Source organism: Rhipicephalus microplus, chromosome 2, assembly GCF_043290135.1.
Source record: "Rhipicephalus microplus isolate Deutch F79 chromosome 2, USDA_Rmic, whole genome shotgun sequence".
Lineage (NCBI taxonomy): Eukaryota > Metazoa > Arthropoda > Arachnida > Ixodida > Ixodidae > Rhipicephalus > Rhipicephalus microplus.
The window spans coordinates 291,284,146-291,303,198 of record NC_134701.1 but is presented as its reverse complement, the minus strand read 5'-3'; the positions used below and the strand labels follow the sequence as shown (position 1 = coordinate 291,303,198).

Genomic DNA, 19,053 nt, shown 5'->3' with positions numbered 1-19,053 from the left:
ATAATTGAATATGTTTTATAATATTCTTTTTCTATAATCTGCGAGGAATGGCTTGCGGGATTCGGAGAGAAATCAAAGATAAGGTTTTTTCAATATTAATTTTTTAATAGGCTTTTTTGTCAACGAAATTTTAAAGTTTGAGGCCATTTATAAAATTATGTGTTTGAGGCACAGCAACGGTATTGTCAGGCAGTATTGCAAACATTATGTTGTAATAGGTCACCAAGTTATGAAACACTAGCTGGTTCAGCTTAGGAGGAAAAAAATCTCAAATCAAGCAACTCTTGAAAAATGTCACTTGTTTAGACATTTTTCAGAAACACTTTGCTTCAGCCCACAAGCTTCAAAAAAGGCTGCTTCATTCTTAATTACACGTACATTTATTAGAAAAAAGATCATCTTCATCAAGCTAATATTTGTGTTTTGATATCGTCGTTAACTTTTGAGAATGACACGGTACGAAATTGGTCCGTCTGTACAAAATAAGTTCAATATTTTTTTCCTCCTAAACTATGCATTTAGTAAAAAAACAAAGTTCACTTTTGGGCTACTGGGTGGTATGTGTGCAAAATATAAAATAAACAATCAAATCTAAAATATCAGCTTTTCGACCTGTGTCGATCTCTTGTGGAATCACCCTAGTTGGATACAACTTAAGAGTGGATGCGATTTGAAAGAAAAGTTTCATTTATCTGTAGCCTATGGCAATAAAATTTTTTTGTGGTATATATAGGCTTTTACGCAGGTTTCAAATATGTGACTAGTTTTATGATGAGTTGCACAGTTTTCATTTTTGTTTCATGACAATGTGTAAAGTATAGTTCGTTTCGGGCAAACTTTTTATGCGACAAAACTTTAATGATTCTTAGTCATTAATGGCTCATATTGTTCCACATTAACCGTAAAATGTTGATAACTATAAAGAAAGTGAGCGTAAGACATTTTGATGGACCAGGAAAATTGTAATATGAGAATTCTAAAAATCCTCAGACCACACCATTACGTTTGATATAATTATGCAGGCGATGTGATGCTTTGAAAGAGATACTGGCACCCTTCACATATTAAGGAATATGTGAGAAAAATTTCATCTTGATTTGGTTGTCAAAGGTGCCAAAACATGATGTCTAAACTGAAGAAGTTGCCCAAAAATGGATTTTGAGAAAAACACATTTTAAAGGTATAAATTAAAGCTCATCTATGTGGCAAAGATGTATTTTAAAAATGATTTCCTCCATCATAAGCGCTTGGCAATCTTGTTTATTTTACAGGTGTGGCTTTAGTGAACTCTTCATGCGAAATGCAATGGCAAGCAGCCAGGGAACAATTTCTAAGAGACTCTAGACAATGAAGTTTTTAGTAGCCATTTTGTGCTCTTTAAGAGCAGTTTTCATTCACTTTGAGTGTAATTGCAATCTCTGGATCTTTTGTTGTGAAAGTAGAGAAACCAAACTTGTGAAAGCAAATGAAAACGAGAAATGTGTAATTTTAGAAAAGAGTTGTATTTTTGAACTCGTATCTCCCCTTAAGCGTGGAGAAGTCCCACCCAGATGACTGAAGCGCAGCAGTCGATTGCCTCCGCAATTAACTATAGTTCTGCTCATATGCCCAGCAATATTCTCCGAAGATGGGGTCGCCGGCCGTCTGGCTTAGGACGTTAGCCTGGGCTGTCCACCCATGGGTGCAGGCTTGTATCAATCTGCCTGAATACCATGGACTCCTAATGTTGAATCCGTCGTAGAGGAACCATGTAGTGCCACAATCTTAAAAATTGTGTCAGGAAATATTAACATAGGCTTCATTAATGTAGTGTCTTGAAGGCAAATTGCATGACGTGTTTGAAACGCACAAATGCCTAAAGGGCTTCATGTTTCTGTGGTGCGATTGGAAGATTTGTTTAAGAGTAGATGTTTTGTTGCAGGGCTATATAGTCTTGTTGGTACATGCTAGACTGATGCAAGTGCATGTGTATCTAAATTTTGTTGAATGTACAGTACTCGCGCATTGAAACAGGACAACATAGGGCTAAGTGATACACATACTTTCGTTTCCACTGTGTTTAGTTCGGATCACATTGGTGCAATTTCATCTATGAATGCATAGGTCAGAGTCGAAACTAGATTCTTTGCGGCATGACGGGGTTATCTCGAGCTATGGCGCATACCAGTTGTTACTGTAAAAAATTTGATGTGAAGTTTTAATGCATCAGTACTGTACATGGTTACGATACAACACTCACTGGCAGAATACAGTAAAAAGTCTTTGTATATGGATCTCGTTAACTAGGAAATTAAGTTGACTCGGACTTATGGTGTGGTCCCAACAAAACAGCCTTTACTTCGATGGTGTCAAATGCTAGTTAATTCAAAGAGATTTAGCCATGCACCAGTTAAGTCGGACAACTCCAGAGAGGGCTGTTGGGACTTTGTCTTTAGTCATGCGATCTCAGCGGCTTGGAGGCTCAAGCAGTGCTTGTTGTAATCGATGGTTGAACTGAAGTTTTAGACTAACCAAAACCCAACGAACTGCAGCAGATTATGATCATGATAGTGAATGCGGGCGATGTGACTAGGTGGTGCTAGTAGCCACCCGACAGAACCGCTTGAACCGCCGGCGCATTCAGTATCTCCTTAAAATGGAACACACGGACAACAGGACGGTTTGTGCTGCCAACGTCATCATAGCTGCTCGCTAGGCTTACGCTGCTGGTTTCTTTGTGTTGTGGCTTTGTGTGTAGCATGCGAGCTCATGCACAATATGTTTTATGGCTGTGCTTGTGTGCATTTCTGTCGCTGTTGGGTTTCATAATGATGGTGACCGTCATCGGAGTGAAGCAGCCACAGCAGCAATCAAATGATCTGTTTGAAGATCGCCCTAGTATGAATTCCGTTGAGGAAGTAGACAAAAATAACTGTTTTTTATAAAGTAAAAATTTGTGCTAGAGTACATTTTCTTTTTGTTTTCATGGTCCACTTGATAATCTGCAGTTTGGTTAACTTGCACAATGTCACCGGTCCCGTGAGATCTGAGTAAATGAGGTTTCACTGTACTTCCTTTTTGTCAGTGCAACGAGGCATTAAAGGGGCCCTGCAACACTTTTTTGAGCATGGTCAGAAAACGCTGCCAATGGGTAGTTAAGTCTCTTTAAGACATTGGAGGCAAACATGGTGCCGTGTATGCGCTGGAATTTGTAGTTAATTTTTAAAGTTAGCTTCAAGTTGCTCCCCTTTCTCTCGACAAATGATGCCATCAACCCAAATGACAGCGCGATAGACCACAGTCATTGGCTGATTGTTAGCTGCATAGTTACCCCGGCCGCCGCAAGATTCTGCCACGTGCCCGTGCGCAGGTCATGCGATAACACTAGAGGTTAGTACTGCTCTTTAAAGAAAAAAAAAAATGTACTCAAGGTATGGTAAGTTGTCGAAAGGACATTGCGTCTTGCTCCCTTTTCATCTCTCTTCTGCAAAGCTTTCAGCATGCTCATTGGTATAAGAGAGAAAACGCTGAATGTATGCGGCGAAGTCCTGTAACTTCGCTTGTAATTGATGGGTTCAAAAAATTTTTGTGGCGGTTTATTCATGAAGCATTAAACTTCTCTAATAGAGCCATTTGATGAATAATTGGAAGTGTTGCAGGGCCTCTTGAGGTTCTTTAAAAAGCAGCATGAATTCTTGATTCAGCTTTAGGAGCTTAAATGATATTGTGGTTTTGGGACAAGTACCTGAGATATTATTATTAAATGGTGGGAAAGGCCTGTATGTAAAGTGCAGGAAGATTTTGAAATAGTTCATTATTGTATGCTGCTGTCGGGATAGCAGAATCCTTTATTTATAACAGTACCTACACGGACTACCTGTATATAAATGGCAAAAGTAATAGGGGAAATGTTGACGTAATTAAACAGAATCTGGCCAAGTTCATGTAAATGAAAGATGTTTCCTATTGCACTGACTCAATGGCACTGCAAAGCAAGAGTTCGAGGGTATCTCCACAAGGAGTTTATTCTGAGCGTTAATGGTATGAGGAAAAAAATGAGAATCGGTATGGTACTATTAGTGCTGCCTAATATCTTTTTGTATGTGTGCGTCTGGCCGATAAATAAAATGGTTGCTTGATATACAGATCTTTATTTGCTCTTGATTTATCATTATAAATGTGTAAGGGAAACCAAACCTCTTGGAGTTGCTTTCAGCCTGTTAGATATGTAATCTGTGAGCTTATGGCAAAATCATAATTGCCTGTCACAAACATGTTTCTGTACCCTTTTCAATTTAGTTTTTAATGCAACTGTGATGGGGTCTTATGCAACCCAAATGTCTAATGCAACAGAGAGTAATGACGAATGTGTCCGTTGTTTATTAAATGTAAGGTTTCCTTAAACTTGTTTTGTGCATGTTCGAAATTTCTTTCAAAAAGGGCAGCAGCTTAGAAACTTTGGCAACAACTTTATCAGTGTGACAACCGGGGGTAGCATCTTAAGCATGAAAAAAAAAAAAGCAGGCAAAGAAATTGTTGTCTACTATTTTTTATCTTTTTCATCGTTATTATTTGCAGCGGGCAGTGCATTTGGAACCTCTGCCTTTGGTGCCACAACGACACCCAGCACAGGTGGTGGCCTCTTTGGAGGCACAACAACACAGACTGGGAGCCTCTTTGGAAGCACAGGATCCAGTTTTGGCCAGCCTTCCACGTCTACGACGCCAGGCTTTGGTAAGGCTGGACGAAATGCTACTGTTTGTGATGATATGCATGCCTCAGAAAATTATTCAAAAGGCGCCAAAGGCACATAAGAATTTGTGTAAAAGGGAAAGACCCTTACTCGAAATGTTTGAAACATCAATATTAGAGTCAGGAGTGTTTTAGTAATTGAGAAATTCAGATAAACATTAGAGAAGACTTGGGTCATGAGTGGGACATCCTGGTAGAATAGCTTAAGAACATACTAAGCTCTCAGTATGAATTCATTTCATTAGTTTTTCAAGTATAAATTGAACGCATAATATTTCTTGCGTGTTGGTGTAACAAACGGTCAAAGGCAAAGGAAGGTGCAGACTAAAAAAAAAAAGAATCCATTCCAACTGTCATGAAGGGGCCGTATTCACAGTGAAGCCAAGGAGCATTCCCAAATTGACGGGCTTTTGTGAAACTAATACAGTAAAACCGTGGTGATACGAATCTTGCGGGGTTACCAAAAATATTCGTATCAATAGAAATTAGTATAAACTGAAAACTTGGAAAATTAGTGTGAAAAAAAAAGTAGGCTTATGTATTGATTTATTGTTTCTCAGGGTCCAGTGACATCATGAACTGCTGTAAATGGTTGCCAGTAAAGTTAATATCAGCTATTGTGCTTTTACTAAATGGAGCTTGCCTCTGTGTGCAATTATTGAACAAATTTGTTGTGACCCTTGACGCTTTTCCCTACGACACTGGAGCATTGTGGCGAAAGTAACTTGAGCGCTTTGTACACGATGGATGAAGGCCAGAAAATTTTAGAATTGTTGTTCGTTGTTGCTTTTGTTTACTTATTGAAGGGGGGTTGGGGGACTTTCAAATAAATTTTTGGCCGTGTCCGTGAATTGGGAGGTTTGCTCAAAATTTGGACAGAAAAGTAGCCGTAGACAGGTGTACGTGTATGTTGCGAGGCCTAGCTCCTTTGATACGACAGTCCATATCTCACCACACTTAGTCCATAGTTGCATATAAAATTGGCCAGATCCCTTCCACGATAATTCATTGTAGTGCTACCCCAGAGTGGATGATTTGCATTAAAATAGCCAATCACAATGTGTGGCCTTTGTGTGACTTGAAGAATGGTCCCCAGGTTGAAGCAGTCTATCTGTGTGCTTGGGTGTATGTATCCTCTTATTACTGAGAATGTCCGCTTTTTATGTGTTATAGTCAGGCTCATGTAATCAGTGCTGGTATGCGAAGTGACATCATGTCTCAAGAACGTAAAGTCTCTTATATAAACGAGAACTTTGCTCGTACGTAGATTCATGTGGGACCAAATCTGGATATATCCAGATATACGAAAACTTGAAACCATATAAGGTTCACATATAACGATTACAGGAAATTGATATTTAAAAACCCATTGAAATCCGACAGATGGCCACGTAGACCATGAGCATTCCATTGCATAACAAGCGACTGGTGCATGCATTCTTCGAGCATCAATGCCATATTCACTTATTGAAGAACCACTAGAAGAGGCTCCGAAATCTCAAGTAGCTGCACAGCCACCTTAGCAGCGGGAGTATTTAGGCTTCTGAGGATCTTGCGCATCGAAATGCGAAATTTTTAAGCATAGCCTTGATATCTGCATTGTCCATCTTCTTGCTTTCTTAATTGGGGGTAGGGGCACTATGTGATGATGGCGCTACGGCGACTCTTGACGGTAGTGAAGGCCACTGAGTTTCCGATGTGGTGAGAGCCAACGACTGGTTGCATTGTACTTGCGTAAACTGTATTGGCACTTGAGCATCTGTATCATCCTTTCTGGCTGACAAAAGTAGGCTAGAAGGTGAGGGTTTGCGTGTCGCATTTGATGAGCTATGCGATAAGCTTTGCCTGTCGAATTTGATAAGCTATGAGCACTGCTGCTTCATTTGCGTCGGTGTCGCGTACGATGTTTATGGCGCCTTACAGCCCTTGCAGCTTCTCTGTGAGTGGAGTGGTCTTGACCCATCTTCTCCAGGATACTCATTTCATTCCTCATTTCGAGACATTCCTTGGATGTTGCGTTGTGGGTGCCTGAGCAGTTTGGGCGTTTGGCCACAGCATTACAGTCATCGCCATCTTGAAGGCTATCGCAGTGCTTGCAGGTTGCTGCACTTTTGCAAACTGCACCAACGTTCCCAAATTTCATGCATTTATGACGTTGCAGAAGTTTCAGTATGTAAGGACGTACCCAGGGCCCCACGTACCCAACTTTTACTTGTGTGGGTAACATCTCCGACTGAAACACCACTTTAACACATCGCGTCCGTCCAAAGCGATGAAAACCAAGCACGGGAGCCGACGATGACTGCAGTTTTTAGAGACTAGAGTCTGTTATCTCTTCATTCACATCATATATAACTCCTGTTATCGTTTCTTTGTCGTACGCGGAGAATGCACGAACTGGAATGTTTCCTAATTGAACAATCGCTTTCAGCGTGCCCGTTAAGGCCTTCATAGTGACCTCCACGGACAGGATGTTCTTTCGAGTATTTTTGCGTATTTCTACGGCTTTTCCTGGGGGGATGAGCTCAAAGTACTCCAACAGGCTCTGCCTATTCAGAAAGTTCAAGATGCCTGTCTTTGATGACGGCACATACGAAATGGTGTATGACCGCATGCTACTCGCCTTTGTCTGTGCTTGCCGGCCAGTCGGCGATGTCCGACTGCTTTTTCTCTTCAGGCGTTAGCTTGTTACGACCATGTAGTCGTTGTCCGAAACCATATCTTCAACGGAGGAGTCATCAGAAGTGTTAACGTGGACCACGGTTCGGCCGGGGTGAGAACTTGTGTCAGATGTGGTCTGCCCAGTCCCAGTTTGTCCGGGAGGTGTTTATGATGTGGCCAGCCCGGTCCCGGTTGCTAGATGAGGTTTTGGTCCCCCATTCTAAGGGAGAACGTCCCTCCGAGTTGTGTCGATTATTGAAAAGTCTTGGAAAAAGAATTCGAAAACTCGCAGAGCTCGAGGGAGAGGCTGTTCTCTGTGACCACTTCTTTACTGTCATTGTATCATCAAGCTTATACTGTAACTTGTGGGTTTCTCGAAATGAGACACCATGCTCTCAGTGCGAACAGACACACAGCAGACGAGGTTGGGTCCAAACCAACGACACATTTATTTAACTGCTATTTCAACGATGATATTGTTAGTCAAATCAAAATAAATCAGTTGATTCAGCACGCTAAAACAACCTTATGCAATATACCTCAACCGTGGCCTCCGCGATCGGCTGCCGGCGGCGCACCGTTGCTCCGGCCGTCCCAATCGCCCGGAGTGAGCGTAAGTTGAAAAGGGGGCGTGGCCGCGTTTTTCGCCGCACCGCGGCGCGCGTAGCCTAAGGTCGCTTTCTCTGGCTTTCCCTGGCGCGGGCTGGCGCAGAGGACGAAAACTCAGCCTTCGCAGCCTGTGTGAGACGTTTAATAAAAAAATTACAACCGCTCATCAATGCAGTAGATAGAAGTAGTTACGGGTGCCATTTAACCGTTTAATTTTTGACGTAGACTAGGGCCGCTGTGAAGCGTAAGTGAATTCATTGCACATCAGTAGTTTTCATTTTTGTGGTGGTGGTGGTAAAAACATTTTATTGAGCAGCCAAGGGGGCTGGAAAGGGACGTGGTCAGCCTCCTACGTCCAGGAGGCCGCGATCCTGCGCCGAATGCAGGGCTCGTTGCATCAGGGCGATTTGATGCTCCGCCGCCGAGCTGGTCAGCGCAGACTCCCACTGCTCAAGGTCACGCATTTTTAAAAAAAGATAAGCCGTCTTGTTTTATTTCTGGAAAGCTTGTATTTGTTATTTTAGTACGTGAAAGAGCGCGTGATACAAAGAAAGAGCGCAGTGCCGCTTTTTTTTTTTGTGTACCAAAGATATCAATTTTTTTTTGTTCGCATTCATTTGAGAGAAAAATTGTTAAGTGAAGTGTAATCTTTCACGGCGCGCAGGCGTTTTACAAAGCGTTGTCACAATCCAGTGTTGGGTAAGACAAGCTTCCTGCAATGTTTACCGTTGAAGGTGCCTAGCTGGAACTGGGTCAATTTTTATTATGAGGTTTAACGCGTCGACGCTACATAGGCGATAAGGCACAGCGTAGTAGAGGGCTCCGGATTAATTGTGACCACCTGGTTATGGGCGCAGGCAGGGTTCTAGCTTGAGGGGGAAAATCTATTGTTGCACGAAGGAAAAGGGAGAGGGCATGGGGTAAAGTGTTAAAATGGTTTGGTGGGGGGGAGGGGGAACAAGTGCCTTTTTTTTGCACCCCCTCCCCACGGCGCCCATACGCCTGGGGATTTTTACCGAGCGCCGAAATCTGGAACACACGGGCCGCTTTCGCCTCCAGCAGAAAAGCGGCCGCGAGTCGAACCCGCGTCCTTGAACTCAGCAGAAAATTTTTCCCGCGGTTCCCCTAAACATTGGAGGCTAATGCACCGAAGCTACATCTCGGAAAGAGGACAAACAAACTCATTTCAGGATGCATGATACTTTATTTACAGCAAGAAAAAAAAAGCACGGTTTGCAGCATGTTTGTCTTCATTGCGCAATTCTGTTCACGGAGCACATTGCAGAGTAGTGACTTACATACAAGTTTATACATGAGACTTCATTTACAGAAACAACCCACAAACAGAGGCACATAGTATGCACCATGTTTTTCATGCGTTGCACAAGTTTACACGTGCAGCACTTTCCGGTACAGTGGCTTACATGCAAGCTTTTTCCGGTAAGCTGCCCTGTCTGTCACAGCCGCACCAACATTGGACAAGAGTGGCTTAATAAACTTGTCGAAGACCACTGACAGTGTGCTCGCACCATGCTCATCTCTTGCCGGGTATACAAAAAGGGGGCACTGTTAACACGTGAAAGGGGGCACGTTAACACAGCTAACAAGGTGAAGCGCCGTGATAGCTCGCGAAAAGGCCGTAAAAGTGACAAAAGAATTCAGCACACTGGCATTCAATCTGCAGGAAATGCGAAAGGAGTTTGGGCTGCCTCATTCGATTCATGTAACCACACTGGCTGCAGCAAAACAAACTTTTTTAAGGAAGTCTTTTAAAAAACATACGTACCTTAACTTTGTACTGCTTGCAGGAAGGAGTACAAACACATCGAGAGCATACTCAAGGTTTGTCTGCAGTGAAAACTCGACAACGAAGACTGGCGAACACCTGAAATCGCAGGCACTTTCGGTCAAATGAGCCTCGTTCAACCTTAGGCTAACGGCGCCGCCTCGCGGCGTGTGTTGGAGTTAGCAAAATTACACTGCTCCCATTGCTTTCGCGCCGAATGGGACGGCCGGAGCAACGGCGCGCCGCCGGCAGCCGATCGCGGAGGCCACGCCTCAACACTCATCAATATAACACAAGGCAGTGTCGCCAAAGCTCGACTCACCATGAAGGCTCATGGCGGACTACCTGCGGTGCCATCCACCGCGGACCCGCCGCAAGAGACGATTGCTTGCTCCAGCTGCCACACGCCATAAAAGAACCACTCCACTGATGTCTTGTGCCACCAACCAGCATCGCCACCTGGCATCACTTCTGGCGCTATCACGCTAACCATGATGATGGTAATGGTGATAAATGCTCGAGAACCCGAAATATAGCCTATGTGCGAAACATGTGTGCCACGAGGCACAAACGACTTTACAGGGGGTGTTATTGTCCTCACAAACTGACAGCACGAAAACTGCTTCGGCTGTAGTGATCATGGTCCCTTCAGGCAGCATTCTTTTGAGTTATGAGATATTGGGTCCAAAAGATACAATTTGTTAGTTTCACTTAAGCTCCTAGCAATGAATGAGATAGCAACTGCTTGTTCGCATTGGAAGTACAAGACAGGAGAGTATAACAGCAGTCTTTCATGCCTGCCGAAATAGCACATGCCAGCGATCATACCCAAAGTTTATAACAATAACCCTCGCCCGTGTTCCTAGTATCTTCCTGCTGCTTTTTGAATATAGGCGGCGCTTTCCTCTTGCCTTTAGCAACAATTGATGGCAGGCCTGGCACAGGAGGACCTATCTCCCTGCAAAGGAGATAGGTCGGCTCTTTATCTCTGCTTTAGCCTCATTCCTTGCCTCTGCTGGTGTGCTTTCATCCGCTTGTAAAACACAGGATGTGCAAGGGATTGGGACATTACACAAAACATGATGGCGAGGGCCAGTGGCATAGCCGGGGGAAGGGGGGGGGGGGCGCCCTTCCTCGACATTGTTTTTGCCATGGCATATACTGTGTTTACTTGCGCAATGAACGCACTTTTTTTTTGAAAAATCGGAAACATTGCTCTGAAAAATCGGAACACAGTTGGGGGGGGTGCGTTTATTACGTGGGGGTATATTTTATGAAAACTTTTTTCGGGAGAAGCGAAAAATGCGGTAATGCAAAAAAAAAAGGCCGTTACCCTCCCACAGAACCCCATGTATACGCATACCGCTTATTGTGCAGTCCCCCAAGATGAAAGACCGGCTTATAATGTGGTTGCCGGAAATTTTGTCACAAACACGGTAGCGAGTAGCGCTGGGTGCGCCGCTGGGGAGTGAACGACGAGGTCGTTACGGAGGAGGAGGCGACACGGAGTGAACGAACGAAGGGCGGAGGAAAGAAAAAGAAAACGAAAAAAAATGGGCCCCGTATCTCCATGCTAATCTTCAAATGTCGTCGAAAGACGATAGTCTTGCGTGTGTTGAGAGTGAACAAAATATTTATTTGATGTTCTGCGCAACAAAATCGGTGAATGGTATTCTGGAGGCGCTGCGTCAGAGTGCCTCGAGGGTGCCGCGGAGGAACCTTATCCTTCCTCCGTGTTATCACACGTGAGGCATGAACGCCATCTGGCAAGTTACTTGGAAAACGAAGCGCGTGCCTCTGAGACAGGTGTGCGCGCCCGTCTCAGAGGTGATAAGGTGTAGAACGCAAGGCGACGGGTAGGTGCCACCACCGTCTCGTCTTAGCAAAGTGTTCACTGGCCTTTTCGTGCAAGCGTTGCATGGTCAGCGCAGCGTGGTAAGGTCCTTGGGCCTTAAAATTACTTATGTATGCCTTTTCTAGGAAAAGACGCACATGCGGAATATATACGCGTTGCTATGGTGCCCCAGACATGCGCAATAATTGCTTTTTATTTGACAATTGCACAAGTATGAACACTAAATCTTGAGTAACATTGGTGGGCGCTGCGGATGGGGTCGGCCGTTTCAAGTACCCAGTGCCGTTACGAGTGGACAAACAGGCAAATGTACAGACAGACCAAAATATTTGCGTCAAAGGTTCCCGAGAAAGACTGCCGTCTTTAAAAGAGACCGCAGGACACTGCGCGGGCTCGCCGAGTAAAGGCTGTTTCACGTGCCGCGATTGCAGCGAAAAAAAAATCCTTCCGTTCGCTCCAATCGCTGTGCTCGCGATCGTCGCTAATGGCGGTTTTGTTTTGATTTTCGCTCTGCGACTGGAGCGGCGAGTTCTTGCCACCGCTCTTAATGAAAGACACGAATGCAATATAATATGTGCATTATGATATCATGAAGTTTTCGTGAACGGCATAGAAGGGACCACTTGTTTCGTCATTTAAGAATACTTTCCAGTCTAAATTTATTTTAAAATGCACAGCATCGGCCATTACCAAAACAAACACGTCGACTCTGTTTAGACGCCCCGCCGCGGTGGTCTAGTGGATGAGGTACTCGGCTGCTGACCCGCTGGTCGCGGGTTCAAATCCCGGCGGCGGCGGCTGCATTTCCGATGGAGGCGGAAATGTCGTAGGCCCGTGCCCTGATTTGGGTGCACGTTAAAGAACCCCAGGTGATCAAAATTTCCGGAGCCCTCCACTACGGCGTCTCTCATAACCATATGGTGGTTTTGGGACGTTAAACCCCACAAATCAATCAACTCTGTTTAGACGGCTTGGCCGGACCAGCCCTATTTCGACGGGGCCCGACCAAAAATCGCTCCCGCCGCTGCGATCAGAGCGAAAATTTCCAAAGCTCGCCGCGGACCGCTGTGGCGAGAGCGAACTGCTTTTTTGTTTTTTTTTTCGCTGCGAGCGAATTCGCAGCCTGAAAATCGCTACTTTTTGTGTCATGTGAAACGGCCTTAAGGACGGTTGCTTCAGTGACCGATAAGCCTCTGCACCGGTGCCGACGCGGCTACAGCGTACACGTTGCTAGCGTGGCTTCGGCCGCGCGCCGCTCAACGTGGCACGTGCGATCCCGTCCTTATCAACTGCGCGTGCGCTTAACAGTTTTCTGTTGGGAAAGACGTCGTCGTTATCGCGTTTGCTTACTCGTCGGTAAATTGAAAACCTTTTACGGTTTTATGACGCGAGCTTTCACTTCTGCTGCCAGTGCGCTGTCGTACGTAAAAGCGTGGCGAGTTGTCGACCGTCGTTGCTGATCTCCCGGCCGCGAACTTCGTATCACGCACGCGGTTCTTGGTTCACTGCTAGTGCGGTCTTTTTGACGCCGAATCGTCGTGTTTTGGACGAGCTTTCCGCGACAACTTACCAGACGGCAAGCGAGGCTTCGATCGGTAGCAGTCGCTGAATCTAACCCCCAAACGCTGCTTGACTTGACCATGACTTGCCACCGACTTCAATGCAGCACAAACGCGTTTCGAACGCTCCTTCTTTAGGCCGCGCCGAGGCCGCACAGACGCGTTGCGCGAACGCGCTGCATTGGAGGTGGTTTCAAGTCAAGTAGCGTTTCTTAATACGGGGGTAAGTTGCGGTTTGCTACCGAATCTACGAAACTCTGTGGTGGCCGCACTTGACGGGAAGGAATACATATGGGTAACGAGGGCGGCTCGTGTAGCGCTCGAACAGTGGTTTGCGATTTGATTGCGATGTGCTAAATAGGGTGCGCGCCCGTAAAATCGAATGGTTCGCGTCTTTCAACGCGTCGAATTTTGGACGTGATTCGTCATAGTTTCTGTGTAATGCGCATAATCGAGGCGGTCTGGTGGTCGGCGAATTTCCGCGATGGTGCATTCATTTGTTAGACTCCCCCTTCCCCTTTTCGCGTTCATTTCATTGGCAACGCGTGTCTTTGGACGTTAAATTCTTTTAACATTCAGAAATTTAAATGTTAGCAAGCACGCATCGCAGGTTTCCATTCTCGGACTCGCGAAGTGCATGCTCAACGCGTTTTGCACAAGTGCGGCCATCGAAAAAGGTTGTTTTGGTTCTAGTGCGGTACCACTTATACTGCGGATATTCGTGACTCCCGCGACTTACGTTATAAGCGGTCTATACTGTAATCGCTATTGCAACAAAGACAAAATGGCTTTCGCTTATTAGTTTAGTTGTCTTAGGTGTATGCATAAGGTACCCTGTGAGGTTTTTTTTCAAAATTTATGCAGTGTTTTCTAGAAGACACTACAAGTGGATTTTTGAGTATAGACAATGCCCTAGCCACATTAAACATAGCTGCAAAAGGAAAAGTTTGTTAAGTTGTGTAGTTTCAGTACAGAGGAATGAGTGCCTGAGGATGTTGGCTTTGTGAAACTAGCCAAACGCCATCATGTTACGACCAGAAGTAGTGTAAAAAAAGAACCTTTCTTAATCCTTGCAGTCGTCGTAGGGAAGCAGTTGGCACTGTGTGCCTCTCTACGTCGTATGTCACAGAGTTTATCTACTGATAACCATGTAGGTGTATTTGGAATGTTATTTTATGAAGTACAATTTTATTCAACCAGCATTCTGTTTATTTGGTACAAAAATAATCACTGAACAAGTTTTTTCAGAATGCTCAACATGATGATGTCATTATTTTTGCATCAACAACTGAAATAGAGCGTGCTTCTGAGATGATTGGCTCCATGAGATTTCCACTGAATCAAAAATTTCTAGCTCTTCATAGGAGACAAGAGCGCCAAAGTAAATATTCATGCCTTTGAATGTAAATGCTACTTGTTTCTGCTCCAGGATGCTCAAGATGGCTCCAAAATGGAAAATTTTGCTGCTCCAAAAAGATTTAAAATAGAAAACTTTGCTGCTCCGAAAATTGCTCCAAATTAGAAGATCTCGGTAGCATCACTGCATCTGTTTGCAAGGAGATGGCCTGCATTGACTTGGCAGCCATGTGTTAAAACAATTACAAGGATGCTGCTGCGTTGAGCACAGCAGCATGCATCAACATTTCGAAAAAATTGGCCGTGTATCAGCACGCTCCACTGCAAATATGGTCGAAAGATGATAGTCTTATGCTGGCATTCTTTTGGGCATAGCGTTGCATTTTCAGCGCAGTCTAAGCAACACCAGGATTTTAATAATTAGTGATCCTGTTCTTGCGCCAAAGTACGCCAAATCAGATTTACTGTGCCACCCTGATAATATAAACAGATATTGCGCCAAAGTCAGATTTGGTATGGTCTATCACCGGCGATAGCCGCCATGCCAGCGCATGAAATGTGCTCCTTGTTCTTGGGGCCACCAAAGTCACAATCACATTCCTATTTTATTACGCTGAATAAACAGTGGTTGCGTGTGCGTCCTAAAATCCAGGATGCCATGTTTGGTGTCGACGCAACTCTGTAGTGCAAGTCCACTTAACAGTGAAACGCGCTCTCCGCAGGGGCTTCTGACGTGTAGTCCAATCGGTAGCGTGAAACTGTGGCGGCGATTCATCGGCGGACGTCGCCTGATCTAGGAATGCTGCTGATAGCTCGTTTGAAGAGTTGCACAACGTGTAATAGAGCAAGTTTTACTAATAACTGCACGCGGGCCGCCAGAATGTCCGTCACGTCTATGTCTATACATCACGATCTCATTTTCTGTGCTTCGCGGTTGCAGATGAACACATGGTGAGAACGCGTTTATACTTTTCTTCTAATATACTTTATCTATGCACAGTTAAACACCTTTAGAAGAGGCATGCTCCAGACAGCAATTCTTGTCCTTTATATGATGTCTCTTATGAGTAGGGTCCCTAGTATGCATTTTTTTATCAATCCCTATTTTAGTGTATGTATGCTGGTTTCTCTTATACCCATTTGTTTCTTATATCAGTGTCTCTTATAAAGGGGTTCTACTGTATCATCAAACAGAAGACCTGTTTCGTAATTCCTTCCACCAGTACGTACATCCGTGTTTATAATCGCTGTGGCGGTAAAAGCCCCTAAATTACCGTATTTACTCGCATAATCCTCCCACTTTTTTTGCCAGAATATCGATGCAAAGTTGGGAGGTGCGAGAATTACGCGGGGAAAACTTTCCACGAAAACACAGAGAACGAGAAAGCAAACGAAGTGGCCGCAAATCGGAATTCTCACCCCAGCAACTTACAGCAAGCTTTAAGAAGTACTAATTAAATTTTAGCTCAACAATAAAAGCAGAGGTTCAACGCAAGGCAGGATTAATTTGAGACTCAAAAAGTGGAAGCAAATAGTCGATAATTAGAATATCATACGCCAAGCTTGTGGGTGTTCCGGGCGTAGTGGTCGCGGTCGGCGCTCAACTGGAGCCCTCAAAACGTAAGCGTAGGACGTCAGTATTGGGCTGATGGCTATTTAACAGAATCGTCTGCAGTTTCCTTCTGAAGAAATAAAGTTTATCATCAATCCCAGTTTTAGGCACACGGCAGGCCCAACGCGTTTTGGTGGATTTCAGCTGCCGTCACCAGTAGCGAACACAAAACTCGTAGGCCTCGAAGGGCCTACCGGCGGCCCTGTTGCCGTTGTTTAGCGCATGATCTATCCCTTGCAACTTGAAACAGCCGTGTGGCTTCAGTATCGCCCCGTAACGTGCCAAGATTACCGACACAATATAAAAATCATGCCGCAACGCGCACTGGCCACTTCGGCTTGGCTTGGACTGGATTGAATCTCTGTGCAAGAGTACGCTTGATGCTTAAGAGATGGCGCCAGATGGTGTGTGCTATCATCATTAATGGCTGGAACGAGCACACCACATTATTGCGACAGTTTTCTGGGGTGCGATAATTACTCGAGGAAAAAAATCTTTATTTTTTTGGGGGGGGGGGGGGGCAATGTGGGGGGTGCGAGAATTATGCGAGTGCGAGGATTACGAGAGTAAATACGGTACCCTGCCCTTTCGAACTGGAGGTTGGTAGGGTCCAAATTGAAAATTCTCATGTGCTTTTTCTCTTTAAATATCATCTAATTTATAAAAGCATGCCTTCTGGTCGGAGCACCCGTAATTCGGTTCGGTTTTAATAGGCACAGCTATAGGGAGGCTATCGCTGGCAGCTCTGGTGTGAGATGGCGTGTGAAGCGGCTACGCCTTGTTACACGTCCATTTCTCACTTTCCAGGGTCAATAGCTGACAGTTAAAAAAAAAAAAGATTACGGCATCGCCTTTATTGCTTCGTTTTAAAGGGAGGGGTGGAAGGGAGGCTGCTGCCTCGCTTGAAGTAGCTGGCATGCACTATCTCAAGGCATAATGAGACTGCTCGTTAACTTTCTGTGCTACTAACGCCTTCTTCGCATTTAGATAACTGACAGCACGAAAGCTTGGGCAACCAAAGTGATCATTGTTTCTTTAGCCAGCGCTCTTTTGAGTTTCACGATATCGGCAATATCAGATCTAAAAGATGCAATTTGTTAGTTTCACTTACGCTTTTAGCAGTGATTGCAACACCAATAAATTGTATTGTTATACCAAATAATAATAAGGCTTGTACCAAATAATAGATCAAAGTTCATAACAATGCCCCCCTCCCTCTTGCTTTTCTAGCTCGTTCCTACTCCTTAGACACTGGTGACGCGTTCCTCTCTGCTTAAGTAACAATCGATGGGAGGCCTGGCACGCAGGTTGATGTTATCGCATCTGCCCTCAGTGCAAAGGAGATAGGTTGGCTCTTCTTATCTCTGCTTTAGCGATCTTCTGAAATACTATGGGGGGGACATTATCGATTGAGACATTGCACAAAACATGGCGGCCAGTAGCATAGCCGGAGGAAGGGTAACTTTGGGAATGTGCTTCCTTCACCTCGAAGTTTTTCTTGCCATGGCATATTTAGTGCAAAATGACCTTTTGTTGCCGCCCCCCCCCCTCTTTCAAATCAAGGGGCTACTCCCCCTCTCTATTTTTTTTAAACATTTTGACTGCACCCCTGGTAACTCCAATATCCAAAAACCAGTCGAGAATGTCCATATAATTGCTATCACATTAAAAACAAAATGAATGTCGCCTTCGAGTTGCCTTAGACAAATGCATAAGGTACCCCGTGAGGTTTTTTTTATGCACTGCTTTCTAGTGGACACGGCAAGGGGTTTTTAGGAGTATAGAGAAAACGCTTGAGCCACACAAAATATTGCTGAAAAAAAATAAAGTTTGTTAAATTGTGTAGTTTCAGCAAAGATATGAATGCTGGAGGAGCTTGGCTTTCTGAGACTAGCTGAACGACACCATATTACGCCTAGCATATTACGCCCAGCAGTGTAGTCAGTTGTTAAGAAAAAGAACCTTTTTTTTTCTTCAGCACATATATGAATGCTGGAGGAGCTTGGCTTTCTCAGACTAGCTGAATGACACCATATTACGCCCAGCATATTACGCCCAGCAGTGTAATCAGATGTTAAGAAAAAGAACCTTTTTTGTTCTTCAGCACAGATATGAATGCTGGAGGAGCTTGGCTTTCTGAGACTAGCTGAATGACACCATATTACGTCCAGCATATTACGCCCAGCAGTGTAATCAGATGTTAAGAAAAAAAAACCTTTTTTGTTCTTCAGCACAGATATGAATGCTGGAGGAGCTTGGCTTTCTGAGACTAGCTGAATGACACCATATTACGCCCAGCAGTGTAATCTGTTGTTAAGAAAAAGAACCTTTTTTTTTATTCTTCAGCACAGATATGAATGCTGGAGGAGCGTGGCTTTCTGAGACTAGCTGAATGACACCATATTACGCCCAGCAGTGTAATCAGTTGTTAAGAAAAAGAACCTTTTTTTGTTTTTCAGCACAGATATGAATGCTGGAGAAGCTTGGCTTTCTGAGACTAGCTGAATGACACCATATTAAGCTCAGCATATTACGCCCAGCAGTCTAATCAGTTGTTAAGAAAAAGAACCTTTTTTTTATTCTTCAGCACAGATATGAATGCTGGAGGAGCTTGGCTTTCTGAGACTAGCTGAATGACACCATATTACGTCCAGCATATTACGCCCAGCAGTGTAATCAGATGTTAAGAAAAAAAAAACCTTTTTTGTTCTTCAGCACAGATATGAATGCTGGAGGAGCTTGGCTTTCTGAGACTAGCTGAATGACACCATATTACGCCCAGCAGTGTAATCTGTTGTTAAGAAAAAGAACCTTTTTTTGTTCTTCAGCACAGATATGAATGCCGGAGAAGCTTGGCTTTCTGAGACTAGCTGAATGACACCAT

General features: G+C 44.3%; 1 protein-coding gene across 4 annotated transcripts in view; it reads left to right on the top strand.

The window, feature by feature from the left end:
• Nucleotides 1-19,053, top strand: part of Nup98-96 (nuclear pore complex protein Nup98-96) — a 263,228-nt gene that overhangs the window by 5,586 nt on the left and 238,589 nt on the right. For all 4 annotated transcript variants that reach the window (XR_005110629.2, XM_075882251.1, XM_075882250.1 and 1 more), the window contains one exon: nucleotides 4,558-4,713. Coding sequence is in view for 3 of the 4 variants with exons in the window: in XM_075882251.1 (XP_075738366.1) it covers nucleotides 4,558-4,713 (156 nt within the window). In the remaining variant the exon portion in view is untranslated. The remainder of the gene's footprint in view (nucleotides 1-4,557; nucleotides 4,714-19,053) is intronic.